The sequence below is a fragment of the Cydia amplana genome, chromosome 6, assembly GCF_948474715.1.
Source record: "Cydia amplana chromosome 6, ilCydAmpl1.1, whole genome shotgun sequence".
Lineage (NCBI taxonomy): Eukaryota > Metazoa > Arthropoda > Insecta > Lepidoptera > Tortricidae > Cydia > Cydia amplana.
In genome coordinates this window covers 10,197,985-10,220,592 of record NC_086074.1, presented here as the reverse complement: position 1 = coordinate 10,220,592, position 22,608 = coordinate 10,197,985, and the positions used below count along the sequence as shown (strand labels likewise).

The window sequence follows — 22,608 nt, the reverse complement described above, 5'->3', positions numbered from 1 at the left end:
ATTATTATGAAATCAGGTTTTTGATTCCCCGACGTGTGCGGGCCGCGACGCGATCGGTCGGCCTATTTCGACTGCGCGGCCGCTCTGGGACATGATGATTTACTTATTAGATAGATTAGCTGTCATTATTTAGGCGACAATCTATTTTTACGCGTCCAGTGAGATTGCTGCATTTTCCGATAATTCATTTTCGTTCCGAACTTTAGCAACGAAATTGGCTGATCGATTAGTTATTTTAACGTATTTGTGTACGCATGATGTTATTTTTAATGAACTATAATATACCATGTAATGTTAATATGGAAGATGCCATTTGACTAAGTTGTTAATATCTCTATATATACGAAATATACCCGCTTTGTTTTAAGAATCCTCTGAACCGCCTTGATCTATGCTATCTTATCGATATACTAACACGGCTTATTTTCATAACACGTTGGATAATTTTAAGGTATTAAAAGCTATTCCTATTTAATCTAAACCTATCAATAGTCTATATACACATACAATATTCCATAAGTTTCTTTCTCGCGTCGTTCCGGAGGATCCTTACCATACATTTCGTGTTTTGTCCTAGTTGAGTACATAATTTAAATGTTTCTGTGTACTTATTGTTTAAAATTATAATAAAATGTCTATTTTTTCCATAATAATTTTCATATCTTATTTTTTCTATACTATGTTTTGTAAGTGTTGCCTATAACAATAAAATGAATCAGTAATAATATAAAACTCGAGAATGAATATTTTTACAAAGTAATTTGTACATAGCAAATTGTGTTTGAAATATATTAATAAATCTTTTACAAGAATTGAATTAGTGTTTCCTTTCAAAAATATAGACGTTATATCTACCGACAACATCACAACGATTACCGTATGACTCATCAGCGCTTTGAATATTTTGAACACAGGGACGCAAGAGTACGAAGAAGCGCTCCTGTCGTCAGTTACTGAATTATAAGTTAAGTAATAATAATAATAATAATTCATTTATTTCGACCAACGTAGGATCATATTACATTAAAATTAAATATAAACTAAACTAAATTACATTAACATAAATTAAAATATAACAATTATATTACCTATTCTAACACAAAGCTTTAGAGTGGCTTGGACACCAGTACGTGAATCATATGACAGTGATTCAGGTACTGGCAGTCAAACCTCTCCGCGATCGCCCTCAAGATGCCGCTGGAACTAGCCCGCACTCTGCGCACCAGGGATGTACAGCGTTTCCTCATTGTAGTGTAGAAACAGTCTACCCTGGCCTCCGCGAACATCCCCGACGCACTACAAAAACGAGGTAGTCCCATCAGCACCCTGAAGGCGTTGTTATATTGTATACGAAGAGCGTTGTACTGCTTTTGCGTATAGCACGCCCACAGATTTGCAGTGTAAAAGGTCCAGAATGCTCTGAAAAGAGTCTTTTTCACCTCAGTGGAGCAACTAACAAATCTGCGGGCCACCATATTCGCTCTAACACACAACGCTCTCCGCTCCCTTTCAATGTCAGCATCATCTTTCAAGTCAGAGGTTACCACATGCCCAAGGTATTTGAATCGGTTCACCCTATTCAGTGGAGTTCCGTTTAACTTAATAGGTGGTACTGGTGGTAGTTCTTTACCTCTAACTTGAAAGACCATGCATTCACTTTTTTTGACATTATATGTCAAACCGTGACTGAGTGCATATTTCTCACATATATTTATTAGCTTCGCCAGACCACAAGGAGAGGCACTCAGCAGCACCATATCGTCTGCATTCTGCATAGCTTATATTATTCAGACAAGTATCGCCAATGTGGCATCCGATAATAGTGCTGCTGAGCTCCTCTAAAAGTGCATTGATATACAGGTTGAAGAGCTTGGGCGAGGTCACCCCTCCCTGCCTCACCCCACACTCCAACCTGTATGGTTCCGAATAAGCGCTCGACCGCCGTAAAGCTTTGGATTCCTCCGAAAACGGTGCCGTCATATAGCGGCCGCAAAAGACGGCCGTCTTTACGGTGGCGACATGTGGAAAGTACCACGGCGTCATAACACACCGTCATCCACCAAGGTCAAAGCGGCAAATTTGAAAAATGTAGGCGCGATGGGATAACGTCCCATAGAAAATTTGAATTTCGCGCCTTTTCCTACTGACAAGATTTGCTTGATCATCTATAATTTACTTGGAGGATGAAATATCATCAGAAGAGGAAAATAATCGTAGTGCGGAATCATTTATTCAAATCTGGTGTCATTTATTCAAAATGGCGTCACCGCTATCTAATAAAACGTTCACGAAACTATCGACAAGGTCATGACGGCCGTCATCTTACGTTACGTTGACAATCAACGTAACGTAACGCCGTCTAGGAAACCGCGCCATCTTGTTTACATAGACAACGTTCTAGTGACGTCAGTCAACGCTATATAGCGGCCGTAATATGACGGCACCGTTTTCGGAGGAATCCAAAGCTTAATGGCAGGAGAATATGTATAACATTTGGAAAAGATAGTATGAGACACTTCAATGCTCCAATAGCTGAACCACATATATCCGGCTCGTTCTAATGCAAAAGTTATGTGCTTGCCGAGCTAAGCTTGAGGTTGGCTTAAGGCTTGAGCAAGTATAGTTGGTCAAACCAATTTGTAAGAAAAGAACCAAAAAAACTATCCTCATTCTTTTCTTTTGGGTGCTAGTAGTAGTGTAAGACAAAGATAGTATGATTATCTCTGTCTATGTTTGAAATGAGACAGTCCTTTGACAAACTATAAATTCTTTGATGTAATAGCAATAACACACTACCGGGACCTTGAATTGAGAAAGATATAACTCTTTCTCGCTCTCACGTATGGGTGCGGTGCACCGTGACCACTCTTGGAGGATACAACTAAACGGAGTAGCCATTGACAGGCTTTCCCCTCTGTCGAAAATAGGCGGCCAACGGTCATACACAATGTATGGACTGACGTTTATCTGACATGGCTATTTTTACGTTACGCATACATTTGACGTTCCCCTCCCCCGCAAAAATCGGCAGACTGTTTTGTACAGAAAATTACAGACATGGCGTCTCCGTTTGATTATATCCTCCAAGTGACCACTTGACCTTGGTGCGGTAAGGTAGTGTGTGATGGCTTTAAATGCACCATATTGCCATATAAAAAAAATATTGCAAATGACAGACGCATGACACTGACATTTCTGACTGATTGTAAGAAGGCCTCAAGACCCGTGGATTTGATTTTGTAAATTGTAAGTTTATTGATGGTTTAATTTCATTAATTTGACTATGTAAATTTTTCTGTAACTATCGATTTGGACAGTAATAATACGAGTTAAAATGCAAGAACAGTGCCCTGACATCAATTTGTACGTATATCTTGAAAGTTTAACCAATACAAATCATGATTAGGTTAGTTTTGTTTAGTTAAAATATTTTATACAATTCTTGAGTTTGGACCAACGATCCTACAACACAAAGCGCCTGGTCGAACATAAACACCGAATCATAATATGTCGAAGTGCAATCTTAAATTATCAAATACACATTGCTCTTCTTGAGGACTGACTGAATAGCTTTAGGCTAATATTGAGCTGAGTTCTCTTAACCTTAATACAACATTATTTTTGATGTTAGCCTCCTGAGACCCTGCATACATATTCCACAGTTTATTCTGAACTTTTATGGGGAAACCTTAAGAGTTCCAAACTTCCAAATTCAAAAACGAAACAACTGCTTCTGGGTATCAGGAGGATAGATACTATTTAATAGGAATAAACTCTGAGACCTAAGGAAATAGATACAATTTAATCTTAATATTTCAGATGTTTGACCATACCGTTTCAATCAGCCGAGTATGCGACACTGGCTCGTGATGTTTTGAATGTTGACAAAGAATTGAAGGGGAGTGGAGTCTCACGGGATATATCCACAAATAGTGAAAGTCTTCTAATGTAAGTGTGCTAGATAGTATTTTTTTAATTAAATGTTTAGATGGTTCATGATACCTGAATAATCATGGAAAACAAACCAAATATCCACAGTAATTTTTACTCATTGTTTTATTACAGAAATTTAAATGGACAAGATTTGAAAAGACTGAGAGTATCTGCTAATTCTATGCTTAAGAATGTTATTCTTATAACAAAAACATTTAACCAGTTTGAACAACAGTGAAAGGTTCCAAAATGCCGGAACACACTCCAGCTCCTACACCTGCAAGATCTTTATATGGTTTTTTTATGTACTTTTTCAGTAAAACAGTACTTGCAATATATTGTATATGGGCGTTTGTTCCTGACGAGTATCTTAATTATTTAAATATTTACTACTACCCACAAAAATATTGGGCCACAGCAGTTCCAATTCAATGTTTACTAACCCTTACATTATTCGTTTTTTTTATATATCCCAGCATCAATTGGTGCATGACCAGTAACATAAACTGCATAAACACTATAACAGATCCCCATTCTATTTATTGTGTTACAAAAATGGATACTCATTTCAAAGTGCCAGACACGTGTGTTTGTACTGCAAAAGATAGTTGTTTCAAAAGCAGATACATTGTTACTGATAGTGAGATTAAAGAAAATTCTGTGCCCCACCTACATGATCTGGACATTCGGTATGTTTGCAAGAAACTGTATTTGAATAGGTAATATGTAAGTATGTATAAAGTTGCATTGTTAAATAAATGTAGGGTTATTCCCAGGTATAACTGAGAAATACAATCATATTAAATAGTAACCAGGAAACTCTATGCCATTGGCATAAGGTTTACTGCCGGTTGGGGGTAGTAAGTACTGAGAATAACCCTATTATGTTGAACAATTGATTGTTTCATTTATATGCTTCTGACATTTATGCTGTAATGCAAATCACACTTTTGTTTAGTTTCCACTGTCATTCATTGCGCTACGGCCAAGCCGTATTGTACCATACCTATTGTACTCCTATGACATACCTGGTCTGTGCCTTAGTTATGACCTGAGGGCTTTACTAGAATTAAATTTTAGTCTTTTCAAAGCCACTTATTGTCACTGTAATAACTAATCAGATACCTAATTATTAATTATATAAGTAATTAGCTAACCTAATACAAAGTTAGATTAATCAAAACAATTGAGAACGGAGCTTTTCTGAAATTTAATAGCATAGCATCATAGCGCATTTGCAAAACGCCAAATAGTGTATTATAAGCGAATAGCATAATAAATCCAGTCTGAATTTCAGAGGGCCTACAACTAACACAGCAAATTGGGGGCATCTTCTCTGTCACTCTAATTACGCCTTAATTGGAGGAAAAGGGAAAGGTGCTCACAACTTTCGAACTTGAGGTAGGCCCTCACTTATAACAAATAATTTGATTTACGATTTAAGACAACATTATAATATATGGTCAAGCAAATCTTGTCAGTAGAAAAAGGCGGCAAATTTGAAAATTGTAGGCGCGAAGGGATATCATCCCATAGAAAATTTTAATTTCGCGCCTTTTTCTACTGACAAGATTTGCTTGACCATCTATCTATACAATGTAAAGGTACAGTCAGCAGCTGAAGTTGCTAAGCGGGCGAGGTGTACAAAATTACCTTGACACGCTTTTATTTTCTTAACAATAAAGCCGCGTCAAGGTCATTTTGAACACCTGGCCCGCTTAGTAACTTCTGCTGCTGACTGTACCTACTTTTCATCGGGGGGCGATTTATAATTAAGTCCTAATGGGAGTAACGTAAAACCTTATTGAGAACCGGCAATAAATTACCTTTCGGTTGAAAATGGCACCTTATGTTTCCACTCCCTATAGCTCAAACCAAATATTATAGGAAGGTATTTCATTCAAACCGTTGCGCTATATTATTAATAGAGGATCTCAAGTAAGGGCGATCTTCACTGATCTGTTGTGAATGTTGTGATCTGTGTGGGATCTTAGCTTAGAGAGCGGCCACACTGGCGATTTGCGAGTGAGCTGATCCTACCTGCCTACTTGCGTATCTCATATGTATTTGCGTTGTAAACCTATAAGTAGACAACTAATTAAGACAGTCGTAAGCTTAATGATTATTAGTGTAGCAATATGTACACTAGTTAGCTTTACTGTCCACTATGCTAACATGGCCACCAAAACGCGCGATAAGAGCATAGTCGAGGTCATTACTCATACCCATTATTATCTACACCTTTTATATTTACACTCTCAACCAAGTTATCAATACTCCTCCATACGCTCTTCCGAAACTCGCTAGAACCAGACTATTACATAGGTTATACTCATACATAAGAAGTACAAAAATACTTCCATATTTGTTTCACTACCTACGAATGCATCTGTTTATGTGGATTAATTTTCGCATACCGTTCATCTTTGTCATACTCTTTGTTAAACATAAATAATAAATATATTTTTCCCTTGCTTAATCGCGAATAAAGTAAACTTGTACAATTTGTACAGGGTAGGTAAGCGCTTGAATTTTACACAATATAGGTTTCTAAACAATTTTTTTTATCCCATACAAAAAATATGACGTCATAACTCCCTTTTTTTTGGTTGTCGGATCAAATTGATTCAAATCGTACCGATTTTCATGCTTTTAACACAATTTGCAGCGTTTTTTTTTTTTTTTTTTTTTCATTTATAAACAAACAGCCACTACAAGTTATACTTATTACACTAATTACCATAATATCTACCATATGTGTGGCCCACGGCGCTTACCACTAATTAGTATGAATAATGTTCATTCAGAGCTAAACTAATCACCGTTAGTCTTAAGGGCTCCCGGTGTCAACAACAACATAGAATGGTTAGTTATATTTATATATTTGGTAGGTACTGGAAATACATTATAAGTAAGAAACTAGAAGAAGTACCTACTTAAATTGTAGGGTTTGTTAAAACATCAATAATACGTTTTTTATAAACACCTAAACTACAACCAAAAATATCTACGTGATTAAATTTTTTATTGTAAGTAATTAAGTATAGACAAGTCTGCGTAGAGGAGCGCGCTCACCAGCGTGCGTGCGGCAGCGGCCGGTTACAAACAGCTGGTGCGGGCGCGCCTCTCGCTGCCTACTGCGACTGGGTACTCTATAACTGAGTTTGTTGTTAAGAGCAATACAGTCAAACTGATTATTACAGATGCCGTATAATACTTTTGCTTCAAGTAAAAGTATTTGGCGAACCGCTAGCACTATCATTGGCTAGAATGAGGACCACATACTTACTCGTGCAAATTATTGATTGAATTGCTAATCGTTCGCTCGATAAGCGGCGCAGTGCTTGACCTTGCTCAACGTGCTGCAAGAGCCGCCAAGAGGTCCCGGATTCGATCGGGTAATTTGCACCTTCACGGGGGACCGAGGTACACAGTCTGCTCAATGCCTTTTAAATTAACTTTTTGTATTCTATTGTTTTCGTGGTGAGCGTAGTAAGCAACTCACTCATTCGCGAATAGGTAGGTAGGTATATATATCGCACTAAAATTCTGTGGCCCTAGTGAAAAACCTACCTACAAGTCTCGTGCAGCTTAGATCTAAAAGGGCATAAGTGTTACGTGGAACTTACGCCTTTTTACAACTGTGCTGCCCGTGACTTGTAGGTACACTTACTCACTATAGGGCCACAGAATTATAATCGGTAGAAGGAATTCCAGTTTTAAGTGAAACAATCTAGCAGTCAGTATCAGTGGGTATATATTATAGAATAGGTAGGGGTCAATATGTTTTTTGAATTCATTAAACAGCGTGAGTAAATCTTTTTGCATCTGACTGTACCTACATGTACCTACAGTTAGATGACGACTAACCCTGCAATGTGGCTAGTATTTGTACCGCCGGCGAGAGATTCGTAGGCATAAATCCGGAGTTCCATAAGCCTGTTATAAAAGCGGTTTCATGACATTTTTCAACGACTGTTTAGTCTAAACTTTAGACGACATTAACGGTTTCACCCACTTGATTTTTAGTCGCTATTGGCGACATGTTTCGGGCCCTTCGGGGGTCCTTCTTCAGGCTCGAGTGTTGTCCAATAGCGACTAAAAATTCAAGTGAGTGAAACCGTTGTCGTCTAGAAACAGTTTAAAATATGTCTCACGTAAGTTTAATATCGATTCTTTCAACGATTTTAACAAGTCTACAAAAGTTTCGTTTCGGCCGAAGCTAGAACCAAAGCCGAACCTTCGGTTTCGGCAAAAAAACATGTTCGGGTCGGACACTATACACTTACTCGATCTTCGGGACCTCTGGTGCATTTTAGCGCTGGATGAAGCAAGTAACGAATATGACTTGCAGCTTTGACGACCTTACAAAGTCTCAGATTTTAGTTTAAACTGTAGGTATATATACTTGGGTAATAATCAATTTTATGGCCAACATTAGGTACCTACCAATAAAACCAACTAGGAATATATAGTTATCCATATACATGTAACTTCACGTTCTGCGCCTAGGATGGCAGCATCTCGGCAGGAAAGACAAATATCCGACAGATAAATCTTTTTATTTTATTAGAGATTAGAGAAGAGCCTCCTACATTAGGTATTCTCTTCCTGGACGCTGACACGTGTTGGTAACTATATTTGAAATGGAAAACTAAACTCCATTAAAAATCAATTGTGCAAATTAATTGATAAAAAAAAACAAGTTTTTATTTTATCCTGCCTAATTAATTGAGACCATTTGATCGTGATTACAAGTCTAGTGATAAATCCAATAATGAGAGCTCGGTAGTTAGGATTTAAAATAACGTTACTGGACAGGCCATGCCCTTTGCCTAAATCAAAAAAGAGTAGGTAAGTACAGTAATTGCATGCTACCTTACTCTCTCATTAAGCAAAATGGGACACGCAAATACACATTGGACAAATTAATTTGGATGGATAGGTGGAATACCACCCTTACCTACTTAAGTATAATTAGTGCAATAACAGTTTAAGAAAAATTACGCGTTATTATAATTAAATGCTTGTGTAATGTAAGTAGCAGGTGTAGGAGGCAGGTACATATTTGAATGTCTGTATACTTACCGACATTTTCCCTATAATGCAACTGAATATAGGAAAAAATATTCAACTTTATTGTTGTTGTATTAGGTCTAGCTAGCGGCTATTAAAAGCTTTTGTTTTACACGCTATGTTTTTCTGACATGCAAACTTTGTAGGTCGCTTCATAATCGCAGCATGGTAAACAAACTCGTTAAATCTATTCCAACAAAGCAGTTACAGATAATGCAGGTAGGTAGTTAATTCGTAAATTGTAACAATGCATAGTAATACGAATATACCTACATACTTATTGCCTACTGGCGATATAAGACAAGTAACGCTACGAGGGGCGCGTGTTTAATAATGTGCTATATATACATACCTCACGAATAAATTAATTACCTGCAAGTCTGCCAACACTATTACGACATGGTGCCTGCCGTTCGATGAGTCATTGACAAAATAGAGACTACACATTGCTGTTACCTATTACACCGATTACACGGACTGCAAGATTCCCAGCGACAAAAAAGACACTTGTCGGGTTGATGCTGGCCTTTCATTCCTTTTACGTCCCGCCATAAGTAATCCAGTGTAATCGTGAACTCCCACTTCGAATACTGGTTACGGGTCCCGAGGTCATACAATACTGGTATGATTGAAGCGAAGGCTATAAGCAAATGTCGGCATTTTCATCTAGAAATAGTCAAAGATTAACGCCCCAGGGAAAATGTTATTAGGTTTCATGACTTGTTCTATTAGTTATTACTGTTTTTGCTAGTTTTTTTTTAGTCAAAGTTATTGACTAACTTAGGATCAGCAGTACCCGGGTAGGTAGGTAGATTGCTAACAAACGGAATACTATTCGTAACTTCCTTTTTAGGTTATACCTGCCCCAAACATATCTACTAATTTATTAAAACCATAATGTATGGAGCTCAATGTTAATATATTTTATAAGGATAAAACAACACTTCCCATGATTAGTACAAAATAAAATTAAATATATGGTTAGTTTTTTACATAGGTAAAATTTATTTAAAAGTACAGAACATATGAAGGACTACACACTGAATTGAGATAAAATACTTAGTACTGACTTTGAAAATGATGTAAGCCACTTTTAGTATTCACATATGAACTTATTGCATCGATTAATAATTATTTGGCAGACCAAAAGAGATTTTCCAACAGTGCATAGGTCATTTAACCATATATTATTATATAAGTGAAATTTGGAATAGAAGCTGTAAGAAAATCTGCAATTAGACTAGCCACTACACCTTATATACCGAAACATTATGGCTAAGAAACTTTAATATGTGATGTTCCAGCATACAAGTTCAGCTGCATGCAGGCAACTAGGGGCCAGCATACACCCAAATATAAATTAAATTTAAGTAATAGTTCATAGATAGTAATTTTAGTATATTTTGTACAATAGAATACAATTAAGTACAACTTGTAGCAAAGATATTAAAGAGAGTAATATTTATCTCAAGTGTTAAAGCTGCAATAACGTGTGTGTACGCACGAGGCATATTTACACAGCACACACGCACGGCAACGACACACCATGTGCTGCACACTATAGTACATAATTATTTTTATTACTTAAATAGAATATAAAGACACGCCCAAAGCCGAGAACTTCTCTGCTTACTTTACATATTTCAATGCATGATTAGCCAATGAACATGCCTGTACTCCACTAGCGGATCGCTATTAAATAATACACTGATCATCGCTTAATATCACAGCTAATTATGCTTTGAAAATTATAGACATGTCTAATTTTCACTAATGTAGATAACAATGTAGAGTATAAGTAGATAATCTGAATAAATTTACATTACAATATCATGTCTTTTTCATATGAAAAATTTAAAATTACATTACCAAAAATTAAACAGTGCAGCGCATTATAAATAAATGTGCATTCCTTAATATTTAATTGACTAAATAAATTTGTTGCCTGCAGATCTGACATACTTTAAATATCGAGAGGTAATATCTTAAGAGAAATTTTAATTTCAACTATTGAAAAAAAGTTAAATCCAAATTTAAAAATATTTTGTATCTATTACAATTCCCTTCAAATCCACCTAGTATTATGAATGTGAAATATTATCATTCCAAAAGCTGAGTCTCCTTCACACATATTTCACTACCACTATAATGTGGATCAAAAAGTAAGGATCGAAGAGAAGATGGAGCTAACACTTCACGAGTGTGCATTGCTGTTTACATGAGGTTTCTTGTCCTGAGGATCAGGTGTGCGCTGCCCGTCACGCCTTGGGGGCATGCGCTCATTAATGGCATCCAAGCCCTTAGCTTCAGCAAATGAAGTGATTTTATGGTTGGGAGAGAAGCCTTGCAGGGCATTCTTGAGAGATGTCTTGCCACCTGAGAGAGCGCCCAGAGGCAGAGCTCCAGTGGGGGTCAGGCCCTTGAGCTGCAAAACAGATTCACTCTCCTCACGAAGCACAGAGAACACATGCGCCATTTTTCCAATGGCGCGGATTTTATTGCGGATGACTTCTTTTCTGAGATTAGCTTCCTCCAACGCATCCTCACCCTCAGTCATAAGCTCATCATCTGAACAAATGTTAAGGACATTGACCAGCATCTCTGTGACTTTCTCGCCCACAAATGGAAGAGACCAGGTGAAAACATCCATAAAGTTGGGCAGCCAGTAGGGGTGGGGAGAGCAGTTGAATTGTCTGATGTTCATGACATTGTTCTCATACTTGAGGACAGCCGCCTTGTTGTTGTAGACATCCAGGTAGTTTGGAGCGGAGAAAATAGTAATAAGACTTGGGAAACCAGTGGTTTGACTTTTACGATACATTCGGTAGCCAGCATCTTGAGCTTCATGGGCGCGAATGATAGACAACAAGTTGTTCCTTTGCAGGAAATCACAGCATGCTGCATAGCTATAGAAATATGAACAACCTCTGACAGAGTTGTGCGAGAAATGTTCTGCATTTTTTTCATTGCCAAAGTCCTCAAGGGGATCAGACCACAGTAGATCACACATAGCTCCAAATGCAGGTGGTTCTTTGAATCTATCTAGTTTACGGATATCATCTAAGTTGTTAATTTCCGGGGAGAGCCCTCCATGCACACATAGGAACTGCTGGTTCATAAGAGCAGCTAGTGGTAAGCAATCAAATGCATCCATGCAAGCATCATACACTTTCTCAGAATACTTGATTTTACATTCCTGTTTGAAGGTAAAATATTCTGTCAAATGTCGGCATTCATGGTTGCCGCGTAATAAGAATAACGTCTTCGGATAACACAACTTCAAAGCCCAGAGGTAAAGAACACATTCTATACTGAAATAACCTCGGTCGACATAATCGCCTAAGAATAAATACTTGGTGCAAGAGGGAGAGCCTCCCACCTCGAACAATTTCATCAAATCATAAAACTGGCCATGGACGTCTCCGCACACAGTCACCGGTGAATCAATCTCGATCATCGTTTTCTCAGATCGTAATAGGGTGGCACCATCTTGAATGATTCGTAAAGCTGCATTTTCCTCGATTCGACCTTCTAAGATAAAATGTTGCTTCAGTACATCTGGCAGAGGCTGTCCAGTTTTCTCATCGAATACTTCCGATACAGTGAGCTTGTGGCTTGGAGGGAAAGCAACACTTTGGATCATACGCTGCGTAGTCGACACTTTATCATTGCTCCCGGACATATTTGTCACATAAAAAACACTAGGTCTAATCCATACACTCCACTATTTTCAAAATGGCAGAGTAGATATAATACTAAAACAGAATCCCGATTTCACGACAGAGAAACTACTGCGCACTGGAAAACAATGCGCAAACATCTGGCGAGTGGTCAATAAAATAAACAGGGATATCGAGCGCGTTTTATTACTTTTGAAAATATCATTAAATAGTAACACTGAGTTTTGAAGAAACAGTTGCCAGTACGACTAAACCGTAATCTAATTTAGGACATTTTATCATAAAAATCAAACTATTATCTAAAATCCAGACATCACTGAGAAATAATTTTATTTCTGGCCGCTTCTTTTATATGGCAAGAAAAATGAGATATACGAGATCCTAAAATAACTTGCAAAATCATAGTCGTTTAATTAATAAGATCTATGATAATTAATCGCTGAGAAGGTAGGTTAAGTAGGAGTTAGCTAAAATTTAACTCTCATTCGTTATCTATACATTAAATTTTCCCCGAGCTGCTCTCAATGAAACTAGCTAGCTGTTGTCTAAGATTAGATTAGATTTCTTCGAGGTATATCCCAGCCACACTGGTACGGCAGCGGCGGCAACTCAAAAACAAATGATTAGGTAACTTTTTACTCGTGTCCGCCGTTTATGCAATTTTTGGTGATACAAAAAAATAATACTACTTAATATGAAATGGCTAAAAGTCGCAAACATATCAACATTATGTAAAATAAATAACGGTTTAATAAACATCTTTTTTTTATTCGCGAAATAAAGATGAGGCATGCGGCTACATTTTATGTTGCTAGTGTAAAATAACTAGGCGGAGCCGAATCGATGATTTTATACTTTCAATTCGATTTCACAAAATTAGATCGATACTTTCACAGCCAACGAGTTATTGTATTTCATTTTATTTTATTTTAAGATTCGAATTTAATCGTTGTTTTTTTTGTTAATAACTGCAATAGTAATTTGTTTTACAAGGAGGCGAAGTTATTGTTTAACCCGTCGTGCTAATATTGATATCCGAGCAAGCGAAAGATTCAAAAATTGAACCATGAGCGTAGCGAGCGGTTCGAAAAGTGGAATCTTGAGCGTTGCGAGGGTTTCAAGGCACGAGGGTTATACACAAACTACTCCCGAGTGAAACAAAATCTTGCACCACACTAACGCGAGGTAAATAACATGAGGTAAGTCCTTTGCCACACATGTGGATAAAATGCAACTTTCTTATCAGTTTTTGAAGTACAGAGAGAGCTTTTGCGAGCTGGTGTGGGGATGAATACTTTTCACCTCAACTGTTTGAACAAGAGGGCTACGATACTTTAATATAACTAAAATAACATTTTACTGCGAGCGTGAGATAAAATTATACTGGCATTTCAAAGTGTGGAGTATAATATAATTATTAGTGTCCGACCGAAGGTTCGGTTTCGGCCAGTTTCGGCCAAAAAATAATGTTTCGGCCGTAGTTTCGGTTTCGGCCAAAAAACGGCCGAACCTTTCGGCCGAGCCGAAACATACGCAATGGTACTTCGTTCTATGAAACTAAACTATGTGACAAAGACTAATAAAAGTTGTGGAACAAGTAAGACAACAATATTAATAGTATTAATACATATACCTACTGATTTATGTACACAGAAATTAATCGGTTTATTATTAAACACAATTCCACTAATCATGGGGCCACTGAACGGTCGACGCAGTCTTAAGAGGCTGTCAATACCTAAAACGCGCACACTGTCTAATTGTATCGTAGTAAATGAGATAGCACTGTCGCATGTTACTGGGCCTGGGCAAGGGAATAATAAGAAAACTCATCATCTTCCTCGCGTTATCCCAGCATTTTGGCCACGGCTCATGGGAGCATGGGGATGGGGTCCACTTGACAACTAATCCCAAGAATTGGCGTCGGCACTAGTTTTTAGGAAAGCGACTGCCATTGCCCTGACCTTCCAATCCAGAGGGTAAACTAGGCTTTATCGGGCTAGTCCGGCTTCCTCAATGGTAAATATCAAATGATATTTCGTACATAAGTTTTTTTTTTAAGTTCCGAAAAACTCATTGGTGTACGAGCCGGGGTTTGTAGTATTTGTACCTGCGACCTTTGGATTGTAAGTCGCACGGTCTTACTCACCGCTATCGCTAGGCCACCAGCGCTCAAGCGAATTATAAGAAAACTATTGAAATAAAAATAAATGTGGATTATTTGTGTAATATTAGGTACTCGTTAGCGGTTTAGGTATAAGTAAGTAAATGTTTTGACAAATTGATTTTAATTTCAGACACATAAAATTGTTCAAATTTGATGCCAAATATCTCGAAGACAATGAACTTTGAAGTAAATATGGAATACTATATATTGCTTAAAGCCGTTGCTGTTAATATGATAAGCTACAAAAACAAGAAAACTAAGGGATTCAGATCGAAGGTCATTGGCGTGGCGGAGCCCCTTAAGTAACATCAATTTCAAGGACATTAGGGTTGACAGCCCCTTAATATGAGTTTAAAAGCGGTTTTATGACATTTTTTCAACGATTTTAACAAGTCTTCTAAAGTTTCGGTTTCGGTTTCGGTTTCGGCCGAAACTAGAGCCAAAGCCGAACATTCGGTTTCGGTTTCGGTTTCGGCAAAATAACATGTTTCGGTCGGACACTAATAATTATGTATTACCAATTTGAAATATTTGGATTTATTCAAATAATGGTTTTGGTTTCGATACTAATTTTCATCAGATTCCGACTGGGACTGGCGCCACCACTAGGCAGTTGGACTTAGGCTGGAGCTGGTGTCTAGGGATCGGAATGCGAATGTGTAAGAGAACGTAAACGGAAATTGGAAGCTACTCATGCCTTAAAGCCCCACGCTAGTGAATTTATTATACGTCAATGATTATTAAGTAGAATATTTCGTTTGATTAGACCAGCCATTCTCAAAGTGTGTTCCGCGGAACCCTAGGGTTCCGCGACACCCCTGCAGGGGTTCCGCAATAATTTAGAATAATAAAATATGCATAATTATTATGCTTATTAATAAAATAATACACTTCTAAAAACTATTGTTTTATTGTAGGGTTCCATCAAGTATTTCGCTTTCCAAAAGGGTTCCGTGAAAAAAAAAGATTGAGAACCGCTGGATTAGACTATTTAAAAAACAACATTCGCAACATAAATAACTTTGCTCTTTTGTTGGAAACAACAATTTGAACGGAATACACAGGGACCCAATAGACTATGTACCTACTCTTATATTGTTGACGTCCTGTTTGGCCTAGTCGGTGTGACCTTGTCTACGAAGTCAATCGTCCCGGGTTCAAATCCTGGTACGAGCATTTATTTGTGTGGGGAGCTGATATTTGTTGCAGCACGAGCCTTATTGAGCTTAGTCAATTTGTGTAATACCTAATGTCCACGTCCCAGGTTTAAGCTCCCTCCACACTCGTGCGCGAATAAAGTTGGCACCGAATTACCGATGCTTGAAGTACTTAGGTACCTGCCATATTTTGGAACTTTTGAAGTAGGTAGGTAAAGCCTGACCAGTAACATTATGATCACGCGCCATGTTACGGAATTTCACTGGAACTATTTTTTCATACTATACTCATACTGAACTGTCACTCTATACATGAGAATAACAGCGCCCTCTTGACAATGATCATATATTACTGGTCAGGCTTTACATACCTACTATAAGTTGGGGCGGGTTGTACGTACATTTCCTAATTCGTTATTTGATTCAAACAAAGTACTCAATTAAAATTTCACTGCCTCGTGCCAGACTATAACTTGCGATACTGGAACTCCGGATCTTCGTAAGTGAGCCACCCGCCTGCGGCAAATGTTGTGACGGTAAGTAGATAGAGTCTGTGCGGAAAGAGAAGAGTCGTGGAATGTATGGGCTCCCTTACATTCCACGACTCTTCTCTTTCCGCACAGACTCTATTGACAAAACGGCCCTCCGCTACTATTTATTGAGCTATTAATATACAGTTAATCGGAGTGTTTTACCTGATAATTTCTTAAAAAGTAAAAACTACCAATACAAATTGTATCATGCAAAATTTAGTATTATTTTTAATCGCATGATACAATTATGTAAGTCATTTTTAGGGTTCCGTACCCAAAGGGTAAAAACGGGACCCTATTACTAAGACTCTGCTGTCCGTCCGTCTGTCACCAGAGGGCCTACCGCGAACCACGTTCGACGTGTTACCTCCCTGTCACACTTACGTACGAATTTACAAGTGCGACAGAGAGGCAACACGTCGAACGTGGTTTGCGGTAGGCGCTCATCAGGCTGTATCTCACGAACCGTGATAGCTAGACAGTTGAAATTTTCACCGATGATGTATTTCTGTTGCCGCTATAACAACAAATACTAAAAACAGAATAAAATAAAGATTTAAGTGGGGCTCCCATACAACAAACGTGATTTTTGACCGAAGTTAAGCAACGTCGGGCGGGGTCAGTACTTGGATGGGTGACCGTTTTTTTGCTTGTTTTGCTCTATTTTTTGTTGATGGTGCGGAACCCTCCGTGCGCGAGTCCGACTCGCACTTGGCCGGTTTTTAAGATATTGTTACGTAAATGTCATCCCCGGTTTTCATCCCTATTCGTCGCCTTGCCATCACTAAATATAATACGCTACCGTCAGAAAATCATTATGATAGCTATAGGCTGGTCTAGAAGGTCTCCAAGGGACGCAGCCATGCGGTAGAATGAGATAGTAATATCACTTGCTCCCTCTAACGCATAAATACGTCCCTTGGAGTGGCCGGCGCTGGCCCATCGTGTAGAGGAGCCATGAAGTTCTACCTACACAACAAGTCACCTCGCGACAAAATTGCCGCGGCCGTGCAAATCAGCTCGGTCCATAATCCATAGACATGTCTCGCTCGATGACAAGTTGACATCGAATGCGAGGCCACGATGTGTGTGTGGATTCACGTAATGCCTGGTTTACATGCGTGGCAAGGCAAGCTGCAGGGACGCAGTTATGCGTTAGAGGGTGCAAGCAATATTGCTATTTCATTCCACCGCATTGCTGCGTCCCTTGAGGCTTGTCGATGTCGAGGCTTGCCACGCATTATAACCCAGGCATAATGGCTTAGTACTGTCTGTTGCTACGTACCTACATATACATACCTATGGGTACTTTCCCTTCCTTTACCCGACTAAATTTCTGCTTGGTACCCTGGGCTTTAACTCCCTGGAAGTGAGGCGTAATTATGCTCTCGTGACCGGGGCGTGCCGAGTAATACGTGAGGATTCAGACTGTCCACAGCTGGTCTCGCAACTGGTACGCCTTCTTGTGCCTCCTCTGTTTCAATCCAAAACTCATTTTAGGCCACGTAATCGCGACTTACTGGCAGTTCCTAAAGCGCGCACTGTGGCGTTATAAGAACTCGCTATTAGTTCGCGCCTTACAATACCTAAACGCACTTCTCAAGTCAACACCCGACTGCGATGTTTTTGCCAGTAGTTGGAAGATGGTATGTGACGAATGTAAGAGGTTATGTGAGGCGATGGATGATCGTCCGTCTTCAGTTAGTATTTAAGATTATTGTTATTGTATAACACAACTTTATGTTAACGTTTTAGGATAAGTAATAATGATATTGTATGCATTCCACAGTGCCTTAGTGTCTCACTGTAATACTCTGTAATGTTTGAATAAATAAATAATAAAAATAAAATAAATTAATACTCGTAGAAAGAGGATAGTTGATAGTTATTACGGTATTAGGTAGATAATATTAATTAGGTACCAAACATCCTGTATGTAAAGATCTTACTTAAAATAGTTTCTTCTAATAAATATCAATTACATAATATATCAAGTAATGAAATTGCTTGTTCACATCACTGATTTATTATCCACTAAATTTCAATCTGAAAAGGATAAAAAACGAAATTAATTATCTTTGGTATAAAACATCCTAGGTGAAAATAATGGCTTCAGGATGTTATCAGGATGTGTCAGGAGGTTGACACCAAACCTAGTTGTGGTTGGGATTGGGAATTATTTTTCCCAGTAGTTACCACTGGTAAAAGATGGGATTTTTTTCCCAGTAGTTAGTTACCACCAAAATAATAAAGAAAGTATAAATACAGGATGTTTTTATAGTCACCTGCAATCATTTACAACTTTTACTGTGGAACCAATACCGAAATCGCGATAAAAAAATTGACTCTCCCATACAAATATCAACATCAGACCAGCCAAAATGTATGACACAACCAATTTTTTTCAATAAATTTTGTTGTGTTTCATTTCAGTAAACTGCTTTAAAAATTATCAAAAATACTAAAACCACTTGAAAAAATATTTAAATGGATGATTCAATTTATCCTTAACATACTTGTATTATATTTTAGTTTTTGCATTCGTACCAGTTAAACACCCAACAAATTGGTATGACCTCACAGTTTGAAGGTCTTTGAGTTTCAATATTCACTATTAATTAAAAATGTGTAAACATGATAATAAAAACTGTATTTTTTGAAATAATAGAATACAATGGTTTTTAATTAAATTTGTCTATCTTCCCAGTTGTTATCCATAGATATTTGCTTACATGAAATATTGTCGTCAGTTTATAGAAACTGTTGGGTCAATAGTTTTGTACTTTGGCTTGCTGTGGGTAAAAGGTAAATACCGGTACTTGATCATATGCTGAAACAAGAAAAAAAATTGTATTAAGCAGCTAATAAATATGTGTAGCTAAACAGGTATGGGTACGATAGGGTGGTCCAATTTTGCATAGGAAAAGTTCAAACTCAAGTTGGAGGGCACCCCACCCCCCAAGTTTATAATTTTCTATGAATATTTGTTACTAAGTATGTGGAATTAAAAATCTAAAATCAAAAACTCTAAAATGGAAGTGGGCGGGCCACATGCTCAGGGAAAAGCAGAAATGGTCAAACATACTGACTGAGTGGACCCCACGCTACGACAAAAAAAGAAAAAAAGGCAGACAATACAAGAGATGGTCAGATGATTTAAAGAAAACTGCTGGTCCACTATGGAACCGACTAGCCAGAGACAGAGAAGCATGGAAGGCAATGGAGGAGGCCTTTGTGTCAAAAGGACACGTCGAGCCGACGGTTGTTGCAAACACATAAATAAATATTGTATTAAATATTATTAACTGTATGTTCGATAATAAAAGGCTTTGAAATTGAAATTGAATGTGGAATTTAAAAAATATGTAATTTACAATGTTTTTACTGCAATACTAAGCCTCAGCCTCATGAATTTTTAACATTACTCTTGATGTAAATTTAACACAAGTAAACTATTGAAATTAAAAGATTGTTCAAAAGTGTAAAAATAAAAATAGCTTACCTTAATTTGCCTCTTCATAGTAATACAAAATAGGGTTATAAAATACATGACTAAAATAGGCCAGAATACTGGAACATTGAAAGCATCAATGAAAGTGCAAAAGAATCCAATAACTGTACTCTTGGTGACCGACAGCCAGAATTTGAATTCAGGCAATCTCCTGATGAATGGTCTGAACTCCTCGCTAGATCGTGTTGGAAGGGCTGGCCCATTATCATCATCACCTGAAATCATGTATTCATTTTTTAATGTGTTTGGAGTAGTAATATACTTTTATCTATTGTGTTGTAATTCTTTCCATCAAAATGAAGATATTGATCGGGAGATTTAGTTTAATAAACATTTAATTATCATCTGTGTATAGGTAGGGACAAAAAAACAAGAGTGCATTTTTTAATAAAATAAATGTGATGAGGAAAAACAAGCGTGCATTTCTAATTAAAATGAATGCGATGGGGATTATTGCTACTCATGGATGTAGGTACCTATAGCTCTAACCGTTAGTTTTTATTAACCTCCATAGGAACATAAAACAGATATTGGTCATTACACCAGTCACAGGCAGGATATATATAATACCACTGATAAACCTTGCAAAGATAATATATGAATAAAAATACTTTTATTAATATCTAAATTAATACTTTGACACAACTGTACAAGTCTACATGGGAATGCATATCTATAGTTCCTTAATCTAAATTTATTAACTTACCATCAAAATCCATAGCTGGATCAATCTTCGGTGTAAGGAATGCAATGAATAAATTTAAATGGTAGATACCAAGTGCATATGTTACTATGTACCAACCCTGTGAACATAATGTATTAGTAAGTACCTGCTTAGCTCTAAGTGTTCAATATAGCTCTGTAACTATCCCATAAACGATTTTGCGAAGATAGTGTACAAAATACAAGTCGAAACATAAGGTATATTGATTTAAACTAACACGATTTTGACTAATAATTTTAAAACTAACATGGGACTTAATCACATGAAATAAACATAAGTTTTACACAATTAAGCCCCATGTTAATTAAACATAAGGTATTTGGAAAGAGCACCAGCCAGTTTTTTGACCTTCAGTATAGGTAGTCTTCAGAGTCCATACATACTTAATGTCAAATGTAGGAAAATAGGGATAAGCTCTGTTTGACATAATTATTGCAGTAGCTTAAAAAATATTTCCTAAATCAGACACAAGTGCCACATGACATTGTTATTACTCACTTGCTTAGCAAATATTCGAAGCATAAATACTGCAAGTAGAAGGATAGTTCCAATCCATCTCCCTCTTGTGTATGGGGTCCATCTATCTAGTGTGCCCTGGTATATCTAAATAAACAAAAGATGTGGTTAATTTCTAACTAGGTAACGTATACTTTATATAATTGATATTGGTCGAATGTTATTTGATTTAATTACCGTTCCACAAGTAGGTTAGGTATCATGTCTACGAAATTATACTTGTAGTAACATATTATACATTGCTAGGACTAGAGGAGAATATAAATGTTTAATAACTATCTAATTACCTGGGATATACGCGTCCATCCTTGTGAAATTATGCCCTTCCGCGGCGTTTCAGACGTTAAATCATTTCCATCCATCATATCGACAAATTTCACTTGGCAGAAGGATCTAAGATTCTTGTTGGACTAGTTTAAACACATTACTAAAAGTTAACAATTGTTGTACTAGAAATATAATTAAAGAACATGTACACTGAACTAATTAATTAATTACTTTTATTAATATAAATTGATATCCTAGCCGAATAAATTATATATATTATAAGAAGGAAATCCGACTTCGGCCCACAGATAAAACCATGATGATGATGACATGCATGACACAAGTGTGACAGATATAGTGTGTCAAAGGTCTGTTTGATTTCAAACATAGACAGAGAGAATCATACTATCTTTGTCTAACACTAGTACTAGCACCCAAAAGAAAAGGATGAGTATAGTTTTTTTTGTTACTATTTACTGACAAAATTTGGTTGACCCAGTATAAGAAAGATTCCAAATTTCACTAGTAGCAATTTTTTGACCAATCAGAGGTCGTTTAGTTTATTTAATTTATGAAAATAACCAATCAAGTTTTTTTTTGAAAGAAGGTTACGTGGCGTAGCTCCTCTATAATCACTATGCTACAGGGGATATACAGATTTAAAGCCGTGTCCAGACGAGCTGGGTAAATCGACCGATTTGATCAGGAATGTAATTGGCGCCAATCTCCAATTTAAGATTTATGGTGATATTTAAGCCCTCTAAAGGCCCCAGTACACAATGGGCCAGCGTGGGCCATTCTGGGGGACGCATTTATGCGTTAGAGGGAGCAAGTGATATTGCTATCTCATTCTACCGCATGGCTGCGTCCCTTGGACTGGCCGGCGATGGCCCATAGTGTACAGGGGCCTTAAGTAAAAAAAATGCCCCAAAACGAAAATACTAGAGTCACAAATTGACGCACCCCATTTTATCGGTAATATCGGTCATAATCAGCGGTCGAATTCGGCGAGCCAAATTGGAGTTTGCGTCCGCACGTCCTGAT

The 22,608-nt window shown here is 37.5% G+C and overlaps 3 protein-coding genes across 3 annotated transcripts; 1 reads left to right on the top strand and 2 right to left on the bottom strand.

The window, feature by feature from the left end:
• The first annotated feature begins 3,247 nt into the window (after nt 1-3,247).
• LOC134648789 (phosphatidylinositol N-acetylglucosaminyltransferase subunit P) lies at nt 3,248-4,826 on the top strand. Its single transcript, XM_063503345.1, has 3 exons — nt 3,248-3,363; nt 3,820-3,948; nt 4,066-4,826. The coding sequence occupies exon 3, from the start codon at nt 4,183-4,185 to the stop codon at nt 4,654-4,656; it is 474 nt and encodes a 157-aa protein (XP_063359415.1). The 5' UTR covers nt 3,248-3,363; nt 3,820-3,948; nt 4,066-4,182; the 3' UTR covers nt 4,657-4,826.
• Nucleotides 4,827-9,909: 5,083 nt separating this feature from the next.
• LOC134648788 (serine/threonine-protein phosphatase 2B catalytic subunit 3-like) lies at nt 9,910-12,908 on the bottom strand. The gene has a single exon (XM_063503344.1). The coding sequence runs from the start codon at nt 12,689-12,691 to the stop codon at nt 11,204-11,206; it is 1,488 nt and encodes a 495-aa protein (XP_063359414.1). The 5' UTR covers nt 12,692-12,908; the 3' UTR covers nt 9,910-11,203.
• A 6,269-nt stretch (nt 12,909-19,177) lies between these two features.
• On the bottom strand, nt 19,178-21,880 carry LOC134648787 (protein RER1). The gene is made up of 5 exons (XM_063503343.1): nt 21,585-21,880; nt 21,280-21,384; nt 20,764-20,860; nt 20,049-20,272; nt 19,178-19,376 (listed from the first exon to the last, which is right to left on the bottom strand). Exons 1-5 carry the CDS (start codon nt 21,660-21,662, stop codon nt 19,293-19,295), a joined length of 588 nt encoding a protein of 195 aa, XP_063359413.1. The 5' UTR covers nt 21,663-21,880; the 3' UTR covers nt 19,178-19,292.
• Between the last annotated feature and the right edge of the window lie 728 nt (nt 21,881-22,608).

What these genes read in the sequence shown, in the direction of transcription:
- LOC134648788 (XM_063503344.1), bottom strand. Translation starts at nt 12,691, where the DNA reads ATGTCCGGGAGCAATGATAAAGTGTCGACTACGCAGCGTATGATCCAA.
- LOC134648789 (XM_063503345.1), top strand. Translation starts at nt 4,183, where the DNA reads ATGCCGGAACACACTCCAGCTCCTACACCTGCAAGATCTTTATATGGT.
- LOC134648787 (XM_063503343.1), bottom strand. Translation starts at nt 21,662, where the DNA reads ATGATGGATGGAAATGATTTAACGTCTGAAACGCCGCGGAAGGGCATA. An exon ending in GATGGACGCGTATATCCCAG is followed by an intron (nt 21,385 to 21,584) that starts GTAATTAGATAG and finishes TTGTTTATTTAG; the next exon opens with ATATACCAGGGCACACTAGA. An exon ending in TTCGAATATTTGCTAAGCAA is followed by an intron (nt 20,861 to 21,279) that starts GTGAGTAATAAC and finishes TTATGTTCACAG; the next exon opens with GGTTGGTACATAGTAACATA.